The 25,666-nt window shown below is 37.1% G+C and overlaps 1 protein-coding gene across 7 annotated transcripts in view; it reads left to right on the top strand.

Moving 5' to 3' along the window:
* Nucleotides 1–25,368, top strand: part of LOC131772066 (contactin-2-like) — a 32,143-nt gene extending 6,775 nt beyond the window's left edge. For 4 of the 7 annotated variants that reach the window (XM_066159696.1, XM_066159697.1, XM_066159695.1 and 1 more), the window contains exons 2-22: nt 402–737; nt 1,460–1,768; nt 5,501–5,836; nt 6,409–6,717; nt 7,687–7,962; nt 9,280–9,558; nt 10,484–10,759; nt 10,995–11,270; nt 12,716–12,991; nt 13,536–13,823; nt 14,227–14,541; nt 14,923–14,990; nt 15,584–15,818; nt 17,569–17,889; nt 20,054–20,353; nt 20,596–20,716; nt 20,811–21,120; nt 21,388–21,430; nt 21,689–21,955; nt 22,233–22,517; nt 24,820–25,368. In XM_066159696.1, the coding sequence (XP_066015793.1) occupies nt 402–737; nt 1,460–1,768; nt 5,501–5,836; nt 6,409–6,717; nt 7,687–7,962; nt 9,280–9,558; nt 10,484–10,759; nt 10,995–11,270; nt 12,716–12,991; nt 13,536–13,823; nt 14,227–14,541; nt 14,923–14,990; nt 15,584–15,818; nt 17,569–17,889; nt 20,054–20,353; nt 20,596–20,716; nt 20,811–21,120; nt 21,388–21,430; nt 21,689–21,955; nt 22,233–22,517; nt 24,820–25,193 (5,600 nt within the window). In that variant the 3' untranslated portion in view covers nt 25,194–25,368. Of the gene's footprint in view, nt 1–401; nt 738–1,459; nt 1,769–5,500; nt 5,837–6,408; nt 6,718–7,686; nt 7,963–9,279; nt 9,559–10,483; nt 10,760–10,994; nt 11,271–12,715; nt 12,992–13,535; nt 13,824–14,226; nt 14,542–14,922; nt 14,991–15,583; nt 15,819–17,568; nt 17,890–20,053; nt 20,354–20,595; nt 20,717–20,810; nt 21,121–21,387; nt 21,431–21,688; nt 21,956–22,232; nt 22,518–24,819 lie in introns of those variants that run through there. The other 3 variants (XM_066159701.1, XM_066159700.1, XM_066159699.1) reach the window with 3 other exon arrangements.
* The last annotated feature ends 298 nt before the right edge of the window (nt 25,369–25,666 follow it).

The raw sequence follows: 25,666 nt of genomic DNA, 5'->3' as shown, positions 1-25,666 counted from the left end.
ATATAGTTGCTTTTTAGTTCAATTAATAAGCAAAAGCTGTTCATGTCATCATTGCGTCTGTCTTCCAAAAGATTATAAGTTAGCACCAATCGAAATGAGTACACGATCTGCTTTTTAAATAAATTTAATAGTAATTAATAACACTATTTGCACACAGGCACATTCTATCAGATTAACTTAAAATGGCTAAATCGAAACACTTTTGTAAAGAACTAAAACAGTTTAAAACATACATTTCAATGTTGATGCATGGTTTTACTTTTTCTCTTTTTTTTCACTTTTTTTTGAATATCCCAAAAATGTAGAGTTATAAAGCAATGTAGTTATAAGCGATTATTGAAATTTTCCTATAGAGTAAAAATCTGCCGAAGCCGGAAAATTGTTACTATTTCTATTATCAGGTGCGACGGTGTTTGCTGAAGAACCTAAAAATCCATTCCTTGCTGTGGAAGGTGACAATGTTACGCTGGAATGGAGGTACTCATTTGGCAAAGGCAATTCACTCTCTCAGATGTTATTTGAAAAAGAGTGGCAGATTGTAGACAAATATTCCCCTTTTCTCCCACCATGGATAAAACCATCTTACCGCGGTCACATACTCGTGAACATTACAAATGATTACACATCAATCATTCTCCTCGGAGCGAAAAGAACGGACGAGGGAAGCTATAAGTTGACACTTGTCTCCAGTAAAGACCGAGAAAGAACTGAAAGTAATTTGGAGATTTCGATATTGTGTAAGTACAAGGTTATTTGAAGATCCCGCGTTCTCAATCCCTTTAATACCAGAAAAGAGCCTGAAGGGAGAAAAATTCTCTTGGTTTTGTAACGCTGTAGGAAAACCAGAACCAAATATATCACGGATGTTTAACGGGTTTCATATCAATAGGAATTACAAAAAAACTACCATGTTTCTTGTAAATACCTATTTCAATGGCTGATCTTTTATTGAGCACTTCCTAAATCAATGGATTCCTCATTACTAATTTCAATGCGACTCTCAGTTCTATTTCTTAATAATAAATCTCGGAGAGTGTTTAAGAATTGTTCGGTCCGTCCATTGCCTGGAGCAGATGGCAAGGTATAATAGACGTCCTTCAGGGAACAAGGAATAGGAAGACGTGTGAATTTAATAACTCATACCAACATGAGGAGCTCATAAGCAATATCATATTTGAGAGGCCTGAAGCTCTTGATACTGAAATGGGTAGTCAGCTGTGGTCTTTTCTCAAAAACTTTTTCGTAATTATTTCATTACAAATTGTACCAGATTGATTTCCTTTTTTTCTTTACCTTGTCCAATACTTGCCTGCTGTGAAATTCATGGGCCGTCGACTGGTGACCATTTTTTGTCAAAAAGTTAAATATACGTCGACATCAACAAGCTACAAAGCAGCAATTGCATCCTGCATGTTCGAATTATTTATTAACCCTAACGTCGGCGTTATTTACCTTTCAGTTAAACCAGAAGTTACAATTGATGGCGATCAGGAGCAGTATGTGGCCGAAGGCAGTAATGTTCGGCTGATATGTCGGTATGACGCGTCACCACCAGTGTCTGAAGTGCAGTGGATAAAAGACGGAACTGTGATTGCTGGAAATACTTCAAGGCTTATTAATGATTCAAGAGTGGCAATTCCATCTTTCAATGGGAGTCAAATACAGTTGTCAATCACTGCAGCTTCGCGAGAGGATGGGGGAAATTACACCTGTAGTGTCACGAATATTTTAAACAGCACTCAGGACACGACACTGATCACAATTGAAGGTATATGATAAGGAGTTACACTAGTCAATTAGTTTTCCTTCAATAACGTTCACTAATCACTCACTGGTCTCAATCACTTCATCGACTTTGAAACCATGGTGTAAGAATACAATTGTACCTCTCCAACTGACAAGGTCGTTTCCTCCAGTAACACGTTGACAACAAGATCGTCCGTAACAAACTGCTCAACAATTACTGTCACCTTCCAACCACTAAACTTAGTACTCTGTATATATGTATGTATAACCTTTATAACATTTAAAATCTTTGAGTACTCGAAAACGATTACGAAATGCACGCGAAAATTAATTTAGTCTGAGAACAAACTCTCCTCTGAATGGGCGCAACAAGGTGATCGGGAATATACTTTAAAACTGTAAATACTTTGGACGTGCGCACATCTTAAATGAGAGCTATTAGTAATAACCACTAGAGATTTCTCCTTGAAAAATACGCTCGATAACTCCATTGTATCACCATCATCTTGCAAAAAGTCTACTGAACGCTTGTTCCACATACGTAACAATGTTTGTTCAAGATTTTGTATAGTACATCCAATATTACATACTTACGTAACGAGAGCATTGTGTAACGAAATCTTTATCCAAGGTCTAAGTCTAAGGTGGAAAACTTTCATTATCATCTGGATGTCATCGTGAATCAATCTCAGTTCTCTAGCGGTTTTAATCAATATACATCGCAGACGAAGTGAGCAATCGAAAGACTTGTTATGAGGCCTTTCTCTGCCGCTTTTTTCACTCCAAGTTAGCAGAATAACATTTGCATTCTGCCGAAAGCGTATAGATAAACCGTCGAAGATATGAAGAAAGAGCATTTATTCTAGTTTCTGCGGAATTGTGTAGGTAAACAAAATAATTGACCGTTCAATCTCCGACAGGAATGTATGTCTGAGAAATTACTAGGAGTTTTCAATGGCGGTTTCTTCTTGCCGATCATGATTGAGACTGCTTACGTGAGGGGGAAGATGAGACAACATTTACAAATCATCTTCCTAAAGTGGTCGAGTTCTCGTTTAAATGCAGTATAGTTTTCACGTAATGTGCTACAACGCTCCAAAAATGAAAGGAAATGAATGAGAAAAAGTACAATAAAACGAAAAGCGTTCGTCTCTAACGAGTAATGTCAGAATAACACTCGTATATAACATTCTTCTACTAATACGTCTGGACGGAGAATCTACAATATTCTTCGATTAGATTTACTCTGTTTCCTATCAAAAATCCTACAAACTTCTGAGCATGCTATGTGGCTCTTTCTTACTAAAAAAAAGACAGCCATTTCTTCCCTTTTTAGTCTCTACCAAAAATTTATGCATTATGTTAACTCTGTTCAATTGTTATTTCCATGTTGCTGTGTGTCTGTTCTGTAATAGATCATAGATGACGTCAAAATGTGGTGAGAAAAAAATGGTTTCGAACGAGACGCTGGAAAGTGTGTCTTTGATGCTCTTATCTCATTTTGACTTCTTGTGTGATCTATCAATAAATACTAACACTTAGCCACATGGAATAATTGGTTTTATAACATAACTTAGACACAAAGTGCGCTCTGACTAATCAAAAAGCTAACCTATATGCGCGGAAACCCATAGAAAACTGAAACATCTCCCTTCCTGAGAAATGGTGCCACACGGGATGAATTCCCAGATTTGGATTTGCTAAACGCCTTTGGTTTGAAGGAAACGAAGAAGACACTTTGAATGCCAAGAACAACGACAAAGACTATTTTTCTAAATCACGAAGTTTTCTATTTTAAAACAGTTTAACCAGCTGGTTGCTCCGTTTTAAGCCTCTATTTTCCGTTGCGTGGTTAAAGTGAAAGAACTTTAGAAATTCTCGACTAAAATTCCCCAAACTGTTCGCCGAGATGGAAAAGTTGGCATTTTTTGCTCCAAGAAAGTTGTAGCGACGACTGGATTTTCATTTAGATATTTACTGAAAACCTGTCGACACAAGATAAAAAACCACTTTCGAAATGAATGAACATTCGGTATTTCGTTTGCTGCCTGCGATTTCAGCTTTCGTTTGATAGTTATTGCCAAGTTTAAGCGTGTTAAGCTCTTTCCTTAATTTCAACGAGGATTTCTTGAAAGCTTTTTTTTTTTTCTTAAATTGCCTTTATTGACTTTTAACTTACATACAACAGAGCAATACTAACACCATGTAAAACACTTTCAGTCATTACGATACTAACAATGTATACGTTACTTACAATACAACCCCTATTTCTATTTATACTTATCAATACTCACGTTTAAGACTACTTACAAAAGGATTTTTCTCTTAAACTAGCTTACAATAAAAATTAATTGATGCTTACCCTATAGCTACTTGCATTACGAATTTTAAATCAATAATTAGTTTACTCTACATACTAAACAATAATTACTTACACCAAGTGAGGCTACTACAATTTATGAGAGGAAGACTACAACACAACACAGACACAATGCAGATACTTCAGTTATATTTTAGAGCTTAAGTTTGTTAACAAAAAAAGAAAAAAAAAGTAGTGCAGACTTTGAATGAGCCAACTATATATTCTCTCCGTGTGGTATCAAAAAGAAGTAAATAAATAATTAAAAATGGATAGGTAAATAAATGAATAATAAAACAAAATAGATAAATACGAAAAATATGATAATGGTTCTCATCTTTTCCTAAAGTCTTGAGGTTTCTTATTTCTTGAGGCAATGAGCCTTTCAGTCTCTTGTTTAGCTTCTATGCTTCTATTCTGTGTAGAAACATTAAACTTTGGGACTGATTTGTATCTTCTACTATCCCATATACATAGATTATCAGGCAGTTTAAAATGTCAACCCTAACATCTCTGAGTTATAAGCTTCGATTTCACCCAGAAGATTAGATCACTAATTGCAAAGGAGAAGTCAGAAAAAGTATGGTATGGGTCTTCTTTGTAAATTGTGCAAAAGGAACACTTCTCTGAGTCAATTAACCCAATTTTGAATAATTTGGTATTCGTAAACAGAATGTTATTTAATTATTGAAACTGAAAAGACCAGTTATACGTTTCACTAGCAACGTTGTAGGGGGTCGAAAAACTTCCTGCAACGTGTTTGATAGCTCCAAGTCGGCTGATAAAGTAATGATTCCTTGAAAGCTTTGATTTAAGCAGGGGCAATAAAGTTTGTAAACCACTCAGCTGCGCCTTGTGGTCTACAAAATTTTTCGTGTTCTTCCAACATCCTCAGTTTTTTTAGCCAGTAAACCGATAGAAAGTGAGGTTTATAGCATATTTATATAATAAGGAAGGCCCAGTTTTGGTGATAGTCACGTCATCTGTGCGACTGTTTTCCAATAAATTATATATTGAGGGACCAATAAAATTGCATACAACTGTAAAGCTTGTCATCAAATCATCCTACCGCAACATGTGATCTGCATATATTTGTTTTGTACTTCAGTAAATAAGCAAAAGCTGTTAATGTCATCATTGCGTCTGTCCTCCAATTGATTATAAGTAAGAATCTATCAAAATGAGTACATAATCAGCTTCTTATATAAATTAAAATAATAATTAATAACACTGTTAATGCATCTTTGTTTTGTTTTGTTTATTTTCTTTCACTTTTCTTGGATATCCCAAGAATGTAAAGTTATAAAGCGATGAGGTTAAAAGTTATTTATTGAAGTTTTACTCTAAGGTAAAAATCTGCCGAAGCCGGAAAGTTTTTACTGTTTGTATTATCAGGTGTGCTGGAGTTTACTGAAGAACCTAAAAGTCCACTCCTTGCTGTGGAAGGTGACAATGTTACGCTGGAATGGAGGTACTCATTTGGCAAAGACGATTCACTCTCTCAGGTGTTATTTGAAAAAGAGAAGCAGATTGTAGACAAATATTCCCCTTTACGCCCACCATGGATAAAATCATCTCACCGAGGTCGCATACTCGTGAACATAACAAATGATTACACATCAATCATTCTCTTCGGAGCGAAAAGAACGGACGAGGGAAACTACAAGTTGACACTTGTCTCCAGTAAAGACCGAGAAAGAACTGAAAGTGAATTGGAGATTTCGATATTGTGTTAGTACAAAGAACTTATCAAAAACAATGACATAGACACACGAAGAATAATGTCAATAGTCAGTAATTTTGTCATTTAGACACTTAAATATGAAAAATTAAATCCCACAAATTAAATTGAGCATTGAGTAAATGCTCAATGGTTATTTCTACCGTCGATCGCTCTCAATCCCTAAAATACCACAAAAGAAAAGGGCGAAAAAATTCACTTGGTTTCTATAGAGTGGTCATATCTCTGCTCTTCCATTCTTGAAAATTGGATGAAATGGTCGTATATGATAATCAGAGGCACAATTTCCCTTTGAATGCACTCTCCTTATACCGAAATGGGTAGTGCAGCTTTGGTCTCTTCTCGATTTTTTTCCCTATTTATTTCATTACAAATTGCATAAGACTGATTTCATTTTTTTGTAGTTCTTGTCCAATACTTGCCTGTTGTGAAATTCATAGGCCGTCGATTGGTGATCATTTGTTTGTCAAAAAAGGTTAAATGTACGACTACAAAGTAGCAATTGCATACTGCATGTTCGAATTGTTTATTAGCTCTAACGCCGACGTTATTTATCTTTCAGTTAAACCAGAAGTTACAATTGATGGCGATCAGGAGCAATATGTGGCCAAAGGCAGCAATATCCGGCTGATATGTCGGTTTGACGCGTCGCCACCGGTGTCTGAAGTGCAATGGATAAAAGATGGAACTGTGATTGCTGGAAATAGTTCAAAGCTGATAAGTGATTCAAGATTGGCAATTCTATCTTTCAATGGGAGTCAAATACAGTTGTCAATCACTGCAGCTTCGCGAAAGGATGGGGGAAACTACACCTGTAGTGTCACGAATATTTTAAACAGCACTCGGGAGACGACACAGATCACAATTGAAGGTATATGATAAGGAGTTAAATTAGACAATTAGTGGAGATTAGTTCCTTCAGTAACGTTTATTAATCACTCATTGGTTTGAATCACTATTTAGATTCTGAGACAATAAGGTTAGAATACACTTGTACCACTCGAACCTACGAGGATGTTTTCTCCAGTTACGCGTTCGCAACAATTACTTTCACCTTCTACCTTCCTTGTGGATTGTAAGATTACCACACGAATTTATAAAAAGACGTTGTGTAGATATTGTACAATTCCTGCACCAAAACACAATATCTAACCGACAGACAGCCCTCCAAATTCGTTTTTTTTCTTATTTTGGACAGAGTAACACGTATGTGTATATTTAACAAGTAGATTCCAAGTTGCCGTGCGTCTGTTCAGTAATAGATCACAGACGACGTCAAAATGTGGTAAGAGCCAAAAAGTGGCACACGAGGCGCAGCCGAGTGTGTCAAGAATTAAAATATACGGAAAAAAGGTTTTAATGATGACGTCATCTATATATACATAAGTGAGAACCAATCAGAATGCGTGCATAACTGAGCTTATTATATATATATATATATATATATATATATATATATATATATATATATATATATAAGTGAAAGAATTAAAGAGGACGCATCGGAAAAAAAGTTCTGTCTGACGAGTGCTTAGGCGCGAAACTCAGAGTAACAGAGAATCGATGCGTCCTCTTTGATTCTTTCACTTATATATACTCAGCTCTGCTACCACAGCATTGAGCACTTTATGCCAAGGCAGACTCTACCCCCACATTTATATATATATAGATAGATAGATAGATAGATATAGATATATGTTTTAATCATCAGCAGTAAATTTAACAACGACAAAGTGAGAACTGTCAGATACATTTGGAATACAATTGCTATTACATAAACACGATATAATTTTTTTTCTTTTTTTAATCAAGCTTGCATAAATTCTGTATTTATCCACAGATAAACCTGAGATCATAACTCATCCTCACAGTATCACAACAGGAGAAGGTCAAAACCTGACTTTATATTGTAACGCTACTGGAAATCCACTTCCGACAATATCATGGTGTAAGGATGGATATCCTATAAGTAATGGCTTTAGGATAATTTTGTCACCAAGCCATGAACAGTTGAAAATAAGGAATGTGAACAGAATAGACCGGGGCGATTACAAATGTCTTGCGAAAAACAGAGTTGGAACGGATACTTCTAACGCTTCCACGATTAGTGTTCAGTGTAAGTGACTTAAATTAGCTATTGTACATGAAAAGGCACTATCCAGACCTTTTGACGTGCCATAAATCCATCATGGAATGTCGAGTACTTACTGGCTCCCTCAAGCCCGGCCGAAAAATCTACTCTGATTAACCACGCTGTTTCAGCCAATCAGAGTGCGCGTCATATATATGCCTTATTGTAATTGGTTTTGCATCTTCAGCAATAATTATTTTTTTATCGGCCGTTCTTTCTTCTTCCTTTTGGATCAAACTATGCTTTCTTGGCATGGACGATATTCATGCCGGAATTTTACCTTCAGAGGGCGTCTTTTTCACTGGTTCTTCGTTCTGACACTGTTAGTGTTTCATTTATTTACCGAAGGAGGTAGGTGACATTTTTAATTATTCGAAGACAGAATTTTAACCGATTTGGAAGCGGAAATCGACCTCGTTGACTTCTAGGGATACGAGGGATAGGCCCCGGCGGCGTATCGATTTTATTTGGTTAGGTCTCTGGATATTTACAATGTAAACAGATTGAATTCTCTTGAGTGCGAGACAAGAATCTTGTTAAGCTGAATTTGTTGAGATTTACTGTCTCAGTCCATTACCTTAAGCAAAATATTTCTATATTGTAATTTAATTCAAAACTTTCAATTCTTATGTGTATTTACCTCTATTAAATCTGCTAACCCGCTTAAATACAGTAAAGTTGATCGAATCCACTGCTTTTAATTTCTTACCAAGGTAAGCTTCGTTTATATTACTAACATATGCTTCGAGAATTGCGCATTTTATACTCGCATTTTATACGAAATACTCATTTTGACCCGAAAGTACTCTCATGATTTTTAAACTAATTACTGATATGCTTACTCTTGATCTAGTTCATTTTTTTTCGAGGAGAAAATTGCCTCAATGGGAAGTGATTGGTTTCTGTATTTTGAAAATGTTAGTTGCTATCGTACGTTAGTGTTTACAGATAAACTTTGACATTTAGTAGCTGGGTTGTTTTTAAACGAGTTCGCAGCATGCATTGCATTCTAAATTGGAACCGTTTCATGTACACAGCACAAATGATGTGTAGTTGAACATGTTATTATCTGACGCTGTGCAGCCATTCTCCATAAAGAGCTTCCTTCAGCATCACTGTATTTCCCTGGACCGAAAGATTGAGGAATGATCAGTCAGTTGAGTGACAGCCTGTCCGTAGAGCAAAGATTACGCTGAAAAAGCAAACCGCGAGCCAAGTGGTCGCATAACGTGCTTTGTTATCATATTATATATATTTTTACGTGTTAGTCCTGTGCAAAGTAAAATTTTTCTGAAATTGCAGTTCGAGCTGAGATCGTCTCTCATCCTCAAGCGAATGTCACAAAAGAAGAGGGAAGTAATTTAGCTTTATTTTGTGACGCTAATGGAAACCCAGCACCGATAATACTATGGACCAAAGATGGATCTCTCATAAACAACAATTCCAGGATCAGGTTTTCAAAACATAACAGGCTGTTGACCATATTAAATGTAAACAGAACAGACAGCGGCCACTACCAATGTGTGGCGAACAACAGCCTTGGAAATGATACCTCAAACGTTGCTACTGTTGACATCCAATGTGAGTTCTCATCTTACTACTGTACCGATATGAATACTCTACTTTTTATGAATAGTGTATGAATAGGGTATGAATAGCGTTTTGATACTCGGCGTCAACTGACAGCAGCTTTCATGGTTTTTTCTCCAATTCACCTTTCTTTTTTTTGTTTCCGCTGTAGGCAACTCTTGTTACTATCATTGTCAAATAAACATAGGCTTTGAATAGCATTTGCTCCTACCCTCTAATTTTTCGGTACAATTATGTACAGTCAATACAATTATGTACAGCTAGCAGAAGTGAGACAAGGAGATTAATTGTAAAGTGCGTATACAGGTTTTTTCATAAGTTCGTGCCATTTTTTGAACTTTCCGAACTGTCTGTTTTAGGAAGCCTTGCAAGTCACAAGCCTTGTTTACATTTTTTCTATGAACATTTTCAGTATCCTGCATGTCCCCCTTTGCCGCTGAAGCTACGTTTCAGCTTTGCCATTTCTTGCAATATTATAGTCATATAAACTGTTCCCTTCAAAACCAGTAAGAGATTACCAACCGGGATTTTCCCTAAATAATGATTTATTTGTATTTTTAAGTTCATTCGTTTGGAAGAGGTAGGGATAGAAATTTGTACTAGCGAAACAGACACTTCAGTTTTCGCAAGCTTAAAAGGAGACCGAACGATAATCGAATTGTCAAACATTTAAGTAAACTGAGTTCAACTGAATGAAATTATTATTAAAAACAGAGGACTAAAAGACACATTTTCCCTTAAGTTTCAAGTCGTCAATAATATTTCTAAGGTGCTTAATTTGAAGTCGACAAAAATCGGTTTGAGCAGTTTCTTGGAAGCAAACAATTTAACCCTTGTTCAACAAACAGCTTTAATTTAAAACATGTATCCGCTTTGGTTTGAATGAGGTATAAGTGGGTTTTTTGAAAATTTTTAGATCGACCTGAGATAGCCACTCAACCGCAGAATGACACGATAACAGAAGGAGAAAATGTGACACTGACTTGTAATGCTACTGGAAATCCAGAGCCAGTGCTTTCATGGTTCAAAGATGAAAATCTCGTGAATAGCAGCAACAGGATCAGCTTTTCAGCAGACAGCAAGTTGTTGACGATAACGACTGTGAAAAGAACAGATAGCGGAAAATACCTGTGTTTCGCTCATAATAAAGTTGGGAATCCTACCTCGAAAATTGCCAAATTAAATGTTCAATGTAAGTGAGCACTATAAGTAGAATTCTTTACCGGCAGTAGAACTAAGACCAAACTTTAATATATTCTCCTATTTCTTTATAATAAGCGTACACGGATCTGCTTAAAGTGGGGATTTTTTTTATTAGAAAAGGTGAATACCTTTCAGAATAATTAACCAAGTACCCTCTGTGTAGAGAAACTGAGTGAATGAGGAACTAGGATGAAATTCATATCCGTCTATCTACTTGGTTTCAGATGAACCGGAAATTATCACTGATCCCTCTAGTGACACGGTGAAGGAAGGACAAAACAGAACCTTTTCTTGTAACTCGACTGGAAATCCATTACCAGAAATATCATGGAAAAAAGATGGACATTCTATCGGCAATAATTCCAGGATCAGTTATTCAGCAGAGAGCAACGAGTTGAGGATAATAAATGTGTACAGAACAGACAGAGGAAAATACCATTGTGTGGCTAACAATAGCATTGGTAATGCCAGCTCAGAAGATGCTACATTAGTTGTAGAATGTAGGTATTAACAATAATAATAATAATAATTGTAGCGGCCGACACAAGCAAAGCAAATTTCAACGACAACTATGAGTTTCGCTAATGAAGATGCACTATGAAGCGAGGATATATTTTACGGAAAAGACTAGAATCGTTTTATTAGCGTAGTCGAGGTATCCAAGTACTTATCGTAAACTGAAATATGAAATTATAAGGAAGAAGCTAAGCTAAATTCTAAGATACGGACCAACTTTCCAATCATTCCGATATAAAAGCAAGACCCAAAAGACTAGCTAAAACTCTAAAACAAACTCATAAAAGACTATCTTCAAGGATAAAGGAGAACCGCTTTAAAACGAATTCCAACAAAACTAATAACCGAGTGGGAAAAACAAGCAGCTTACTAACAAAGCATGAACAACGTAAGCCACGTATTACAGGGTTGTAAAGAAACTGGTATAAAAAACTGGGCGAAACTACCTAAAGACCGATGTTTAAACAAGTGTGAAGAGAAGGAACATAAGCACTTACATAACAGTCCCGCTTGTAAAAAATTGACCAAAACGAACTTCGAGATAAGGTGGGCAAAAGGGCACTTTTCGATAAACACGCCTTATCGCTAGCCCAACCCAAGATAACTAACTAAAATGCGGTTCTGGGTGGAACTTAAAGATCACGTCCCTAATGGACAAACAGTAACGTCATTATTGCGGTTTAACACTTTTAACACGAAACAAACTTAAAACAAATCAATATCTGGTAGCAAAGGCGTGGCAGCCGTTACAATAATAATAATAATAATAATAATAATAATAATAATGGCTAGGTAGCGGTGAAGGAGCTAGTTGGGAGACGTCACAGAGACGTCCTCAAGAAGATGCAGAGGGCATGCCTATCCGTCACACTGAACATTGCACGTACTTTTAAGATTGCGACACATTAGACATTATCTTACCCGTGCTTCGGTTTGTCTCCTGCTCTACAACTTTGAACACTTAGCATATTTTTTAGCGTAAATTTGTTTAGTTTATTATATAGATACATATACATATTTTAACCTTACTTTTTCATTGTACACTACCTTTTAATTCTAGTTTCACTAGCCGGAGCACAGGCCACGCCTTGGCGCCCTATGTTCCTTCCAACTGTATAGCATACAGATAGTTTTTACTGCATAATAATAATAATAATAATAATAATAATATTTAATGAAGGAACCCAACTCGCCAAGGCGGTTTCCAGTGGGGCCCAGTAAAGTATTCATTGAATTCTTCTAGCTTATTCGGTAGAAAGTGAGCTCGAGAGTCTGGAAAAAACAGTCATTTTGGTCTCGCAGGTCATTTCAATTGGTTCAGCCGTGTCTGCTGTAAACATGAACGACCATTAAATTGTCGAATTCAAAAACATATTGGCGCTTATAGCTAGTGTTGCTAATGTCCATTGCAACTGTTTTACAATCGTAGATAAAAGTGAGATTACCACTCATCCTAGTAATGTGACAAAAACAGAGGGAGAAAGCGTTACGTTACACTGTAATGCTATTGGATATCCGCTCCCTACTCTATCATGGACCAAAGATGGATGTGACATCGGTAACAATTCTAGGATCAGCTTTTCGGCAGACAAAAAGCAGTTGGCAATCACCAAAGCGAGCCGAGTAGACAGCGGAGCATACCGATGTGTGGCGAACAACAGCCTTGGAATTGATACGTCTATGGCTGCTGTTTTAGATGTTCAGTGTGAGTTGAGTGGAACATTCATGAGGCAACGAGTTATTTAGATCATTAACTAGGCTCGATAGTCATAAAAAAGGCCGTAATGTTTTGGTCCAAAACAAGGTGTACTGCAACCCTGCTTTCTTTTCTTTAACGGTTGGTTAAACAGAGGCTTTTAAGCTTCCCAGTTTAGATAAATTGAAAGTCGCCAGTTTTGTAATGTGGCTCGTTCTTGGGTTACGAATTACGTCAAGCGACAAACAGGTCTGCTGCAGATGGTCAAATTATGTTTGACTCGACAAATTACAGACGAAAGGAAAAACAGAAACAAGTTGAGAAAAATTTGACACGAGAAAGAATTGGGGAGGAAAGTAGAGAAGCTTTGAAACCGCCCTACTATGTAGCTATGGACACTTAAGTAAATGTTTTCAGCTTGCAATTGAATAATAACTTCTGTTTCGCGTAGAGAAAAACATGGAGTATGCTTCCGTTTTATAATTCTCATATCTGTGAAACTTACCAAATTGCACGATTTTCTAATTGTCACAGTTAAGTATGTTTTTTTTAGTTCAACCTGAAATCTCCATACATCCGAGGAATGTCACAATAGTAAGAGGAGATAATGTGACTTTTAGTTGTTCAGTCGTGGGGAACCCAACACCCAGTGTTGTTTGGACAAAGGACGGAGAAGACCTGGATGTAACAGCAAATGGTCGATTTCAATTGTCCTCGCGGAACGATAATCTCAGTATAGAAATTGGAAAAGTTCACCTCTTAGACTCAGGGCAATACAGATGTGTGGCTAATAACAGCAAGGGTAAATCATCTTCATCTGCAGCCAAACTCACAGTGCAGTGTAAGTAATTCGCTTTAAATGTTTTCAGATATTACACAGTTTAGTTCCAAAAGCCCTGTGTTGTTGTGACATGCAATAATATGTCGTAATTACTTTGTTGCGTGCATGAGCCGTATGCCGTAGTATGATATGTGAGAAAAACTTTGCTAAAAAAAAATTGATAAAGCTATCAGTAAATATTTGAAGTCATATCGTTTTACTTCATCAGTATCGATATCCTTAAAGACGTCACTGAAAACTCTCTCTACTCTTTCATCAATCAAATCTCTGTTCGACCTGCTCCCTATAACCTGTTCTTGGCCTTTGAGTGGAGAAAAGAACTCTCGAAGTTTAGCAATCATTAACGACAATTCCAATTTCTTGTTCCTTCTTGTTTCTGTTTCTGTTTTTATTTTTCCTATAGATGTACCAGACCCACCAAAGGATGTCAAAGTGATCTCAAGTGGATCACGGGAAATGAATATCTCTTGGACAGTTGGTTTTGACGGAAACAGCGCCATTCAGAACTACACAGTGAAAATCAGCGAAGATAAGCAGACTTTCAGAGATGCCATATGTCAAGGAACACTCTTAAAGAATAATTGTGTGGTTTACTCTACAAGAGTTTCTATCAAAAAGCTGTTTCCATGGACAACATATTACCTCAGGGTGTTTGCTAGGAACATGATTGGTTCTAGTCACTACAGCTCTGTAATAAATGTTACTACCGATGAAGAAGGTGCTCTTTTTCTTTATTTTGAGTTCTTTTTCTTTTGATACATTTTATTTCGTACCTGTATTTGGAGATACCTTCGACAACGGTTTCTCAATAACTGATAAATTGATTAAGTTAGAGTTAAGTTTTTATTACTTGTATTACATTTACTTTTTGCCATTTGTTTATTTGCATGTTTTGTTTGTTTGTTTTGTTGGCCTTTTTTTGCATTGGTGTGGTCTCTCTATTTTAACTCTGTATTAGGCTTTCCCTACGCCTTAAGTTGACTTTGTTAAGTGGAAATATATTGCTATTATACAATTGGGCTTTGTAAGAAAAACTCAATACTACATTTACATATTTCTTGTTACTCACGTAGAGAAATGTGCTATTGTTTGCTTACAGTACCAAGCTCTGCTCCACCTTTTAATGTGACTGTCCTCAATTCTACAGCTGTTCACGTTTTTTGGCAGGTATTAGACCCACTTTAGAGTTCTCTGCTCCACTTACACCGATATCTAAAGTTCTTTAAACAGCTTTGCTCTAAAACGCTCCGAAAAAGATAACACTGAGACATGTACAGCACCACAACTGTGCTAATATTACAATGAATGTATAAACATCTTTTGAACTGGCTGCAGGAGCCAAAGAAATGAATTTATCACTCTGTATTGCAATAGACTTGAGGAAGAGATGTAGCATGTAGTATATTTATCAAGTAATTGTGGTTAAAAGATATCAATATTTATCATGGAATTTCCAATTATTGTTTGGAGAGACTGAAAACCGAAATAAAATTTTGGAGCATGGTTAAAATGCCGTGCGAGTGAATAATTACTTAGGGGCTGTCCTGGTGTACCGGTACACGGGGGAATTCCTATTGTTTTCACATCCATACATGGAGTTGTGACGCAGTTCGTTAATGTTTCGTTCCTTTGTGTACCGGTACACGAGGACACAACCATTACTTAACATGATAAAATTAGCAGGTTGATATCTTTGTTGACTGATTTTAATCTATTTGGCTTCCTCGTCACAATTTAGTATTATTATCATTGCAATCCAGATGCTCGCGAAGCAAGATGCTAGAGGTGCTATACTGGGCTATTACATTCTGTACAAGAGAAAAAGCGAGCCAAAGGTATCGTGGAAGAACAAAACTGTTGACAGAGCGGAGACCACTTCTTTAGTGTTGGCGTCTCTAGATGAGTACATATCATACCAGTTTTCCATACAGGCCTTTAACCGCAAGGGTGTCAGCAGTCGGAGTGAAATTGTGGAAAGGAAGATAGATGGAGGTGGTGAGTTGCTTGAGAAGCGATCAACTGAAATGATTAAGTATTAATTGTTAAGAATATAAACTGAAAGAATTAAGTATTGTGATCACAGCTTAAGGATAATCTCGATTTTGGAAGCGAGCACGTGGCAATTGAAGGAACCAGAAAAAGGTAAAAACGAGCGATAAATTTCGCTTTGAGTGACGACTACGAGTTATATAACATAATCAAAAAACAAGTTATTGCTAACCAACGTTCGCGGGTCTTGATTGCTTTATGAGGATTACAGTCTAACTTGTCCTCTATTCAAAAACGATCTTGATCACACATTATCTTGAACTGAAACGCTAACTATAATTTTCTGTCTAAAAAGAACTAATCACCTAACCACAAAATATTTCGCAGCTTTTTCGGAAGCGGCAACACTTAGCTTCAACGGAAGCAGTTAAAGATAAACCATAACAACTGAATACATGTTCAGGTCCAAGAGCAACTCTTAACGAAGTGTCAAAGTAATCCAAGATTTCTTTGGTTTTCCTCTACTTCGTTATGTGAGTGGTCCAGAAAAGTCGCGCCCGGTCCTTACGTCACGACCGAGAGCCAAATGTTTTCCCGTTCGGCTCGACCAAACTCAGTCAATGAGCATTATACTCACTTATGGCCACTACGTGTTGAAAATTCGAAAAATTTGTTTCAACCTAAATATGACGAGATAGATGTAATTTTATTCGACTGTTTCGTTTGTCTTCTGTGAATGTGGCTTTGATTTAAATACTTCACTGGGAAAATTTAAACGGGCTTTTTGCTTCTAATTTCTTACCAAAGGTAAACTTCGTTTGGATTACTGAGAGATGTTCCGAAAACTACGCAAACTCTAATGAAATCAAATTGCTGCTTACGAGATTTTCAAGCCAGAAAGAAAAATCGTGAAAAACGCAGTAAAGCTACTTGGACGCAAAACCTTCACTTTCGCAAGAGCACGTGGTCTCGAGTAAAATATATGCTTGAGTGACTTAATGTAAACTAATATCGCGCGGATAGAACAAAAACTAAATTGGACGCTTTGTAATCTACAAGTTGAGATTTGAATTTTTTTTTTTTTTAATTCGTCACCTGTTTTGCTGTTTGTTTTGTTTTGTTTCGTTTTAGCAAAACAAAATCAAAAAGAGCAAAATTACGTGATCTGCTTTTCGTGTTTTAAAATTTAGTTGGTGAGTGCGTTTACCCCACTTAGTATGAAATAATGTTATAAATAATATATTAAGCGAGAAATTTTCTCTCTTGAAAATTTTTATTATAACACCAAATAGTATGGACTTTACAGCTTTCCTTTGTTGCCAAAATTAGGTTTCCAGATTAGCTTCCTTTGCTACAACTTTAGCGGCAATTTTTTTCCTTCTCAACTTGTCGTGGCAATTAAAACTATTACAGCTTGGAGCGCTTTTGTTTTATTGGTTTTAAGATGGAAAAGGTTGGGTTGCAAAAGTCGCTTTGGCCTTCAACTAAGACCTGTTCTTTTCTCCATCCAGGAGTATGATTAGGTATCCGTGAACTAGTATGTAAACTTCCTGGGGAAAGAATATCATTCAAAGTGGTTTTATCGAAATAATTAAGAGAGATGCACTTATTATTCGCCTTCTATAACGAGGATCCGATCCAATGTGCACTTTAAAAACTGTTGATCAATCTAGTCTGCCTCTTTTAGTGAAGACGGATAAACCTTCAAGTAAATTGTAAACTTTAGTGCTAATTGAAGTGTTGTTTAATTCCTTAGCTATTCCAGACCCACCACAGAACATTACTGTTGACACAAAGGGTTCACGAGTTGTAAATATCTCCTGGACGGCTGGTTATGATAGAAATCGTGCCATTGAAAACTTCATAGTGGAGATCAGTGATCACGATCAGATCTTTAAGGATGTAGTTTGTCAAGGATCACTCGCAAGCAGTGCATGTGTGGTTTCCAGTCTCTCTACAACTGCCTCTCTTACAGGTCTTTTTCCTCGGACAACATATAATATCAGAGTGTTCGCTAGAAACAAAATTGGCAGAAGTAGCAGCAGCCCTATTCTGAATGTTACCACAGATGAAGCAGGTATGCTGCTTACTCTATGCAGTTTTTTTGCAATGTATGAAGTGAATTATGTATGAAAGCTATACATGTACGACAAGAACATGGCAGGGGATTGGGATATACACCGTAAACTTCTGGTAATCGTTTGATATTAAGTGATTCTCTCCTGAAGTTACCTGATTTAAAGAAATATTACGTAATGTCATGTCTGTTTTGAAAGAACAAATCTTGCTGCTGTTGTTTTGAATCACCGCTAGTCTTTTGGACGTTCTTCCTTTTTACGCCGTGGTTCGATGATCATCAGCTCTGAAGAAGAAAATAATCGATTCGCAACGCCACCTCACCTAAATTTGTACTTAACCGGCTTTAGGAAGCTCTTACGCACTTAAATTTTCAGGAAATTTAACCAAGTCCCAAAGGAAGCACACTTCTTTTCAGGGTTATATTACACTCTTATCTAAGCACTTTTCATTTAAGACAAGAAACATAAGCTAAGTTGTGATTTTGAGTGGTTCCTATCATCTGGATTGACTGAGTTACGTGTGTTTACTCTAAACTCGTATCAACGTATGTAAATACCAACATTTGGTGACTTTTATTTCTTTGATTATGAACGTTATATTGGCTTAAGATATCCTGTTTCTTTAACACACTTGTTATGTTTAGCATGTTCCTTACCTGACCATGACAACTGATTTAAACAAACTTCCTATAAGGCTTTTCAAGTAGGTTCGAATCGTTATTAAGGGCCCTCGGGAAAGAGGTTTTTAGTGCCGGTTTGATTAGCAATTTTAAGACAACAGTATAACAAGATTTGTATCATTATTTCCGATAGCCAGCTTTTAAAAGCAGTTTTTTCCCGTCGACACATAAGCAGTACTTTGTGATATTATTGATGGTGCGTTTTTTAAAATTTTTTGTGCTTCTTATGTCCTCCTGACAGTAGGTTCCTTCTAAAGTACTTTTTAAGCAGCGGAAGTTTTTTTCCCAAGTGCTCGTTCACAGATTTTGCGACAGTTTAACTTTTGGTCATGCAAGCCTCCGTGAAAGTAGGATGACGTGCAAGATTGACGATTGCAAGTAGTCTCAGATGTACTTTTTAACATCATGATTTTACCTCTAAAACTCGATGGGCCCTCGATGGTCCACCGAAGGCTACATCTTCTTTACAAACTACAGCATTAGAATGTTAGCACTTCCTATTTTTGGAAATGGACCAGCAAGTTTTATGACAGCATGTTTGCTGTCATCCTTACTTTTGTTGTTTTCGTTACCGCCTCGTACACACCATAGAGAAGAATAACCGTGGATATTTAGATGAATATGTGAATACTTTTCACATAATACATAATGAAATGCGCGGTAGAATAAGATAGAAAGACGTTTCACAGTATTCCGTGCTTTCTTGAAGTAAGTTGTGTCCAGAAGGGCGCGAATCATCATGAGGAAAGAAAGGATCGAGGGATGAAGATAAAAACCCAGAAAAAAATTTCTAAATAGTACGTAATACAATGGCATATAACGTATAAGCTACTCTTACTATACAGTAAAAAAATCGAGCAGTGTTCTTGCAACTAAATACTGTTAACACAGTTATCAAGTCTAACTTCGAGATTGATTTATCGTGTGTCTACACTTAAGTAACCTGTTTCCATAAGCCACAGAGAAAGAACAAGCAAAGAAACAAAGTGAAAGAAACAAAGAATAAAACGAAGGTCAATTCACACATTGAATTTAAAAAAAAAAAGTGTGACTGAGTTTGCATATGTGACAGTTTTAAATAATCACTGGTCCATTACGTCACTACAATTACTATTTTGAAAAATATAACAGATGAAGATGGCAAATTGCTTAAAACATATGATGGGTTTACAGGACGTAGCGTAATTTCGCAGTCAGGAAATTAATTATTTTTGTTTTGGTTTGAGGCTGTAGAATTTGGCTGATAAACAAAATTGTTCTGGTAAAAACAAAGAATATGCAGGGTACCCTGTTTTCCGCTCGCTGCAGCGTAATGGGTTTGATACGCCTTCAATCTAGTTGGCCAGTCATTATTATTTTTCCTTAAAAGATGATTTCCTATGTGCAACAGATAATTTAATTTTAATCTAACATTCTACGGTGGAGCGTGTTGTACTCACCGATAACTAAATGTGAAACTATTATTTATGTTTTCCTCGAATAGAACCGAGTCACGGAGCAGAAAATGTTTCCTTTAGTGAAGTAAACTACACGACAAACAGAATCACTTGGGCAGAACTTCCTAAAGAGGCGGCAAATGGCGTCATTAAGCTTTACGAAGTCCGTCTCGAGTTAAAGGAGAGCTGTTTGAAGGTTGACTTCACCTTTCATGCCATGAACACAACCAAAGCAAGTGTATTACTCACTGGCTTCTGGATGTGTGCAAAATATGAAGTGTCTGTTAGAGGTTACACTGTGGCAGGGCCTGGACCCTATAGCAAAGCTATAGTCGTTCAAACAAAAAGTATGTTGGAAAAGTGAAACTGATGTTCTGTTACATCGGCTTTATACTTCAGAGTTTTCATCAAGTTATATAATTTTTTGGTGTCCCGTACTTTGTCCTTATCCTAAACCTTAAAAAACACGGCAAAGTGTTCAGCATTTTCGTTGCCTGCTTCTCAATGACATAGTGTAGCCAGATACTAAGCCATTGAGTTTTCATTTTCAATGTGGGTGTAAGATCGGTCCTTTCTTTTGCTTGCACAGGTTTGAAATTATCCCAAAAATGGTCAAAAGAAGCACCATCTCCACCTTCCTTCTCTCAGATTCCAAGTGGAGAAGGCATAACAGCAAACATAACATTACCACGCTTTCCAGGGAATGCAAAGTATGAGACTTTTTATTGAACTTTTTTTTCTTAAGAGAAGAATTTGCGAATCTTTTAAGCTTTATGCGGAATTAATGAACATCCTACTTCACAGGTTCTTTCAAGTCATTGTTATAAGATACAGCGTGGACTATACTGGTGTGGTTAACTCACCTGAGAGTTTTACATCAAAGGATTTGATGACGTATGAAGAGGTCCACAAATCTCCGGTTCCTGCCGCGTATGTCACTTTTCAGTTTAGAGGGCAGGACTTTGATGTGTTCCGAGAATTTGTTGTTGGAGATGGAAGACATTCAAGCAGTAAACCAAGAAATAGGAGAGGCAGTGATGGGGAGGCCTTTCTTAACAAACCACTCCAGCCAAATACCAATTACAGAGTGTTTCTCAGAGCTTTTATAGAGAAGGTACAGTGACGAACGTCCTCTTTTGAAAATGCAAACTCCCAAGACAAAATTCAATCTTGTTTCACTCGCATTACATTCAACCATCGCTTAGCAAGTTACGTACTACTGTTCGGCCAATCAGTCAGTCAATTGGTCCGTCAGATGTATTCTTCATTGAAGCTTTTGATTTCAATTGTACGATGGGGAACAAGTAAAGATACTTTGAGCGCAGAAAAAAATCCTAGAGTTTCATGGGTGATTTCTTTCTCCCTGCTTTTTTTATTGCAGATGGTGTACTTCTCTAGTAACTTCGTAACGATTGAAACCAAAGGTAAAGTTCATGGAATTCGTTTGTCACTGAAACGACAAATTTTCAAACAACTCGAACAAATAAATTACCTATTGCTTATGTCAATGAACAGCTACTTCAACAACCCTTTAGGCAATAAATCACGGAGTAGTAGTTTCTTTATTTTTTCTGAAAGATGTCCCGTTAGGCCCGTGTAATTTCTTTTTCTCTCTGAGAAAATGACCCTTCCGATTTGTTATTGTTGTAAAAACTGCCGCTAACTTAGTGAAATTCTACCAGGCGAGCCCTCCGTCAAAGAGCTACCGGAGAGAACCATTTTTCAAGTTGGCGATGTGGTAGTATTAACATGTGAGGCTACTGGAGATCCGAAGCCTTCTGTTACATGGAGTAAAGATGGAAATACCAGTATACCACGGGCTCAATTCAGAAACGATGACCACATTCTTGTCATTCAAGAGGTCGCACCTAGTGACGGAGGCATTTATGAATGCAGAGCATCAAACGTTTTTGGGCAACGCCGAACAGCTACAGCAGTGATCATCGCCGGTTAGTATCATCAACTGTGGTATGACTGGCCACAAAATGAAATTTTTCCTTTATGCGAGCAGAAGCTAAATACGATTGATGTCAGATTTCATGAGTGAAATATTCGAACCCAGGACCCCATGAACTTTCAAATAACGGGTAGAAACTATGCTTATCAGCTTTCAGAAAGTATTAGAGGTTTTTTATTAAACGTTCTCCTGTTAACGCCACCTACTCTTATTCTTTGGCTGTGTGAAAGATGTTGAATCTTACCTTTTTACCTCCTTTTTAAACTCAGTGCCACCCAGCATCATGAAAGACGTTTCCCCTAGATCAGTTCTATGTGCAAAGGAAACTTCGTGTTCTTTGCTATGCCACGCGACTAGTGACTTTCCATTTAACTACTCTTGGAGAAGGAATGACCAGGCTCTAGATGGCCATAACATTAAGGTCATGAACAACAGTGTTATTATCACTCCTCTTGATGATCAAGATTTTGGAGATTATGTGTGTCACGCCACAAACTCATTTGGATCTACAACTTACAAAATAACTTTGTCAGAAAGCAGAGAAGAGAAAAATAGTAAGTGTTGTCAATGTTAAACGCTCTCAACGTTCAAGAAACCTTTGATCCTTTACAGTTCTATCTGATTTCAGTACGTAGTGTTTATGGATACTTTACTCCGTCCACAGGCGGCCCAAGCTCCGGCTGTGAGATGATCATCTTGCGAAGTAAGAGTCATGGCGAAATTATAAGAGTTTGTTTTGGAATATTTACGACCGATGTTAGGAATAAAAAATACAATCAAATTCTCAATACAAATACCTCACCTTACTTCCACAGTGCATCCCTTGTTATCTGACCGTTTACAATGTTGAAAAGTTTGTAAAGGAGGCGGGTTACCAAGCTAGTTTTTAATGGTCATATGTCAGAATGACTGTGTACGCAGACCGTTAGAGACGTTTAAACTAGAAATTTTTTAAGCAAACTGCGGTTTAGCGTCGGTTTCACGGGAAGGATTGGGGTTTTTAGTGAATTGAAATGAAACTACAGTATATGTGCTTGGATTTTCCAACATAGTAAGTGGTCAGATAACAAGCGATGCACTGTGGAAGTTAGGTTAGGTATTTTTATTGAGAATTTGATTGTCGCAGGAATGGGCTCCTGGCGGTCGTTAATATTCCCATGCAAACTTTTATAATTTCGCCATGACTCTTTTTTCGCAAGATGATTATCTCACAGCTGGAGCTTGGGCCGCCCGTGCTACGTCAGATACGTTTTCCATCAAACGTTTAAGGAGGCTTTATAGGGTTTTTTGACCGCGTGAGATCTGGGTACGTACATAGCGCGAGCTTTAAAAGTGTCAACATGCAAGACAAGCATGGCGGCTCAACACGATCGCACGATTGTCATCTGAAAATTTTGAGAGATTTCAGCGAGGCAAATTGAAGAAAATTAAAGTCAAAGCCAAATTTTCACTGGCGAGCGCCTCCCTTCGTAAAGCCTTAGCTTAATGACGAAAATCATTTTGATAATATTTACTACAGCAAACGATAGTCCGAACCTTGCTCATCGCCATTTGATGATGTCTAGTGACCTAGAAAAGCGAAATCGTATAGAGAATAATACATGGTTGCTTGTAGATATGGAATTTCTCTTCTATCGAGTTAAACACTGGAAGAGAAATTCCATATCTACAAACAACCATGTATTATATTGTTTATCATATAAACACAATAGCCCCTTATTGGGAAGAAAAGCCGGCTTCAATAATGAATGAAAATAAACGAATCGACAATCCTCGAATGACAATCGTAAAGTGCGGATGGAATTGCGTTGAATCATGATTACAAACGCAACAATGGTCGTAATTTTCAATTTACAAGATTCTCATTTATTGACTTTGTCCTTACCGACAGAAGAAGTCTTTCAGGTACTCGGCTAAAATCGGCCAGTGGCAAATCTTCCAGTTGTCGATTTTCATTCTCAGCCGAGAGAAATGCTAACACCAAAGCCACTGAATGCGTAACTTTCGGTTTATTTTTTTACTCAAAGTTTGAAACTCATTGTCTGTCAGCGATACGGATTTTTTAGTGTTTTAGCCGCCATAATTCGAGATGCCTCCGGCACACAACTTGCGTTGAGAATCGTGAGGGCTTTGCTGTTTATTTATCAACCTGACCGAGTGGCGCCAAAAGCGAGTAACGTGTCAGCAGCTGATTGGCTATATCAATACACGTGAATAAATACGATATTTTTTCACGTGTGTTGTTACGGTTTCTCTCAGGGCCGGAAATCCTTGTATAACACCGCAGTTTATGTGATTAAAAAAATTTCTAGAAAAACATTGCGCTAGCACGCGCGCCCACATTGAGAAAAAACCCTATAGAGCCTCCTCAATTTGATAATAAAATTTTTGTTTTTAATTCTTATCTTTTAGTTTATTTTCAGAGGAACCTACAGTAGGCTAAAATCTAAGCACATGCGTTTAAAATCGAAGAAAATAAAAAGATAAGACAAAACGAAACGATTAAGAACCAAAACACTTAATAAATATATAAAAAGCAAGGTCTCATGACAAAACAAAAATTGAAAAGAAAAACAAACAAACAACGAAATAAACAAACAAGACTTTTGGTCATGATTTACAATTAATTTAGATTAGAACATTGGGATCAAATAATGTCAACCTCTATGCCACTTATAACTTTAGAATTGCCTTTTTTACCCAATTTGAATTTCGTTTTGACTTATTTTCAAAAAGGAAGGTTTTCATTTTTTTTTTTTGTAATGTTTCATACTAAGCAATGATGTGATCTCGAGGGATTTGTTTTTACACAGTGTACTTCTATTTATCTGTATATTTTCTTTACTTTTTGGACAGATGTACAGAGCATCTTTCGGGCTAATGACATCATATGGTCATGGATCGTTTTCCTGTTGCTTGTTTTGATCGGTGTATTGATATGGCGGCTTAGAAGAGCTCAGGCGAGCAACAGACCAGCGACTACTAAGAAAGCCACCATTAGAGATACTGTCCAGTCTGTTTTTCCACTTGAGCAGCATGCGTCAGAACCAGCGTCATATATGGAGCTACGTCCCAGGCCTTCGGAAGGACAAACACGAGTCCCCCCTGAATACCAGTCCTTGCAAGGGAGCCACGTGAACGCTGGGTATTACAACGTGGTTCCCGAGGGAGGGAACAAAAGAGGATCAAATGAAGAAATATATGAGGAAATAGAGCTTTCAGATTGTTAATTTCTAGTTTTTAAGGGAGTTTGTTGTTACACAGTCACATATAGATATAGATAATTTCAGCAATGTTGTAGCCTTCTCGCCAACTAAACGTAAAATAGGAAGGTATTTAGGTGTTGTTATAAAATATGCCTCTGCAGAGGATCATTGCACAATACACTAAATCCGTTTGAATATTGACTGTATGATCTGTCCGCACAATAAATTCTGAATTGTTGTTTTCCCAAATAGAGAAGCCTTGACTGTGCTCTGTTCTGTTGTAAAGCACGAAGGAAGCGGATAGAGTACTCTCATGCTCTATGCTCTCATAAAGCACGCTACAATAAGCCAAGTTCACATTCTGCAATAGTTTACAAACTTACTAATAATAGTTCGGCGGGTCGAATTTGACGCTTTTTGCTTCCTGACGCTTCCTGAAGTTTTTTAGTCTCTAATGCAGAATCTGAAAGTGAAATGTTCGGTGAAATCCGGCCGAA

The sequence above is a fragment of the Pocillopora verrucosa genome, chromosome 12 (genome assembly GCF_036669915.1).
Source record: "Pocillopora verrucosa isolate sample1 chromosome 12, ASM3666991v2, whole genome shotgun sequence".
Lineage (NCBI taxonomy): Eukaryota > Metazoa > Cnidaria > Anthozoa > Scleractinia > Pocilloporidae > Pocillopora > Pocillopora verrucosa.
This window is presented reverse-complemented; position numbering and strand designations above follow the sequence as displayed.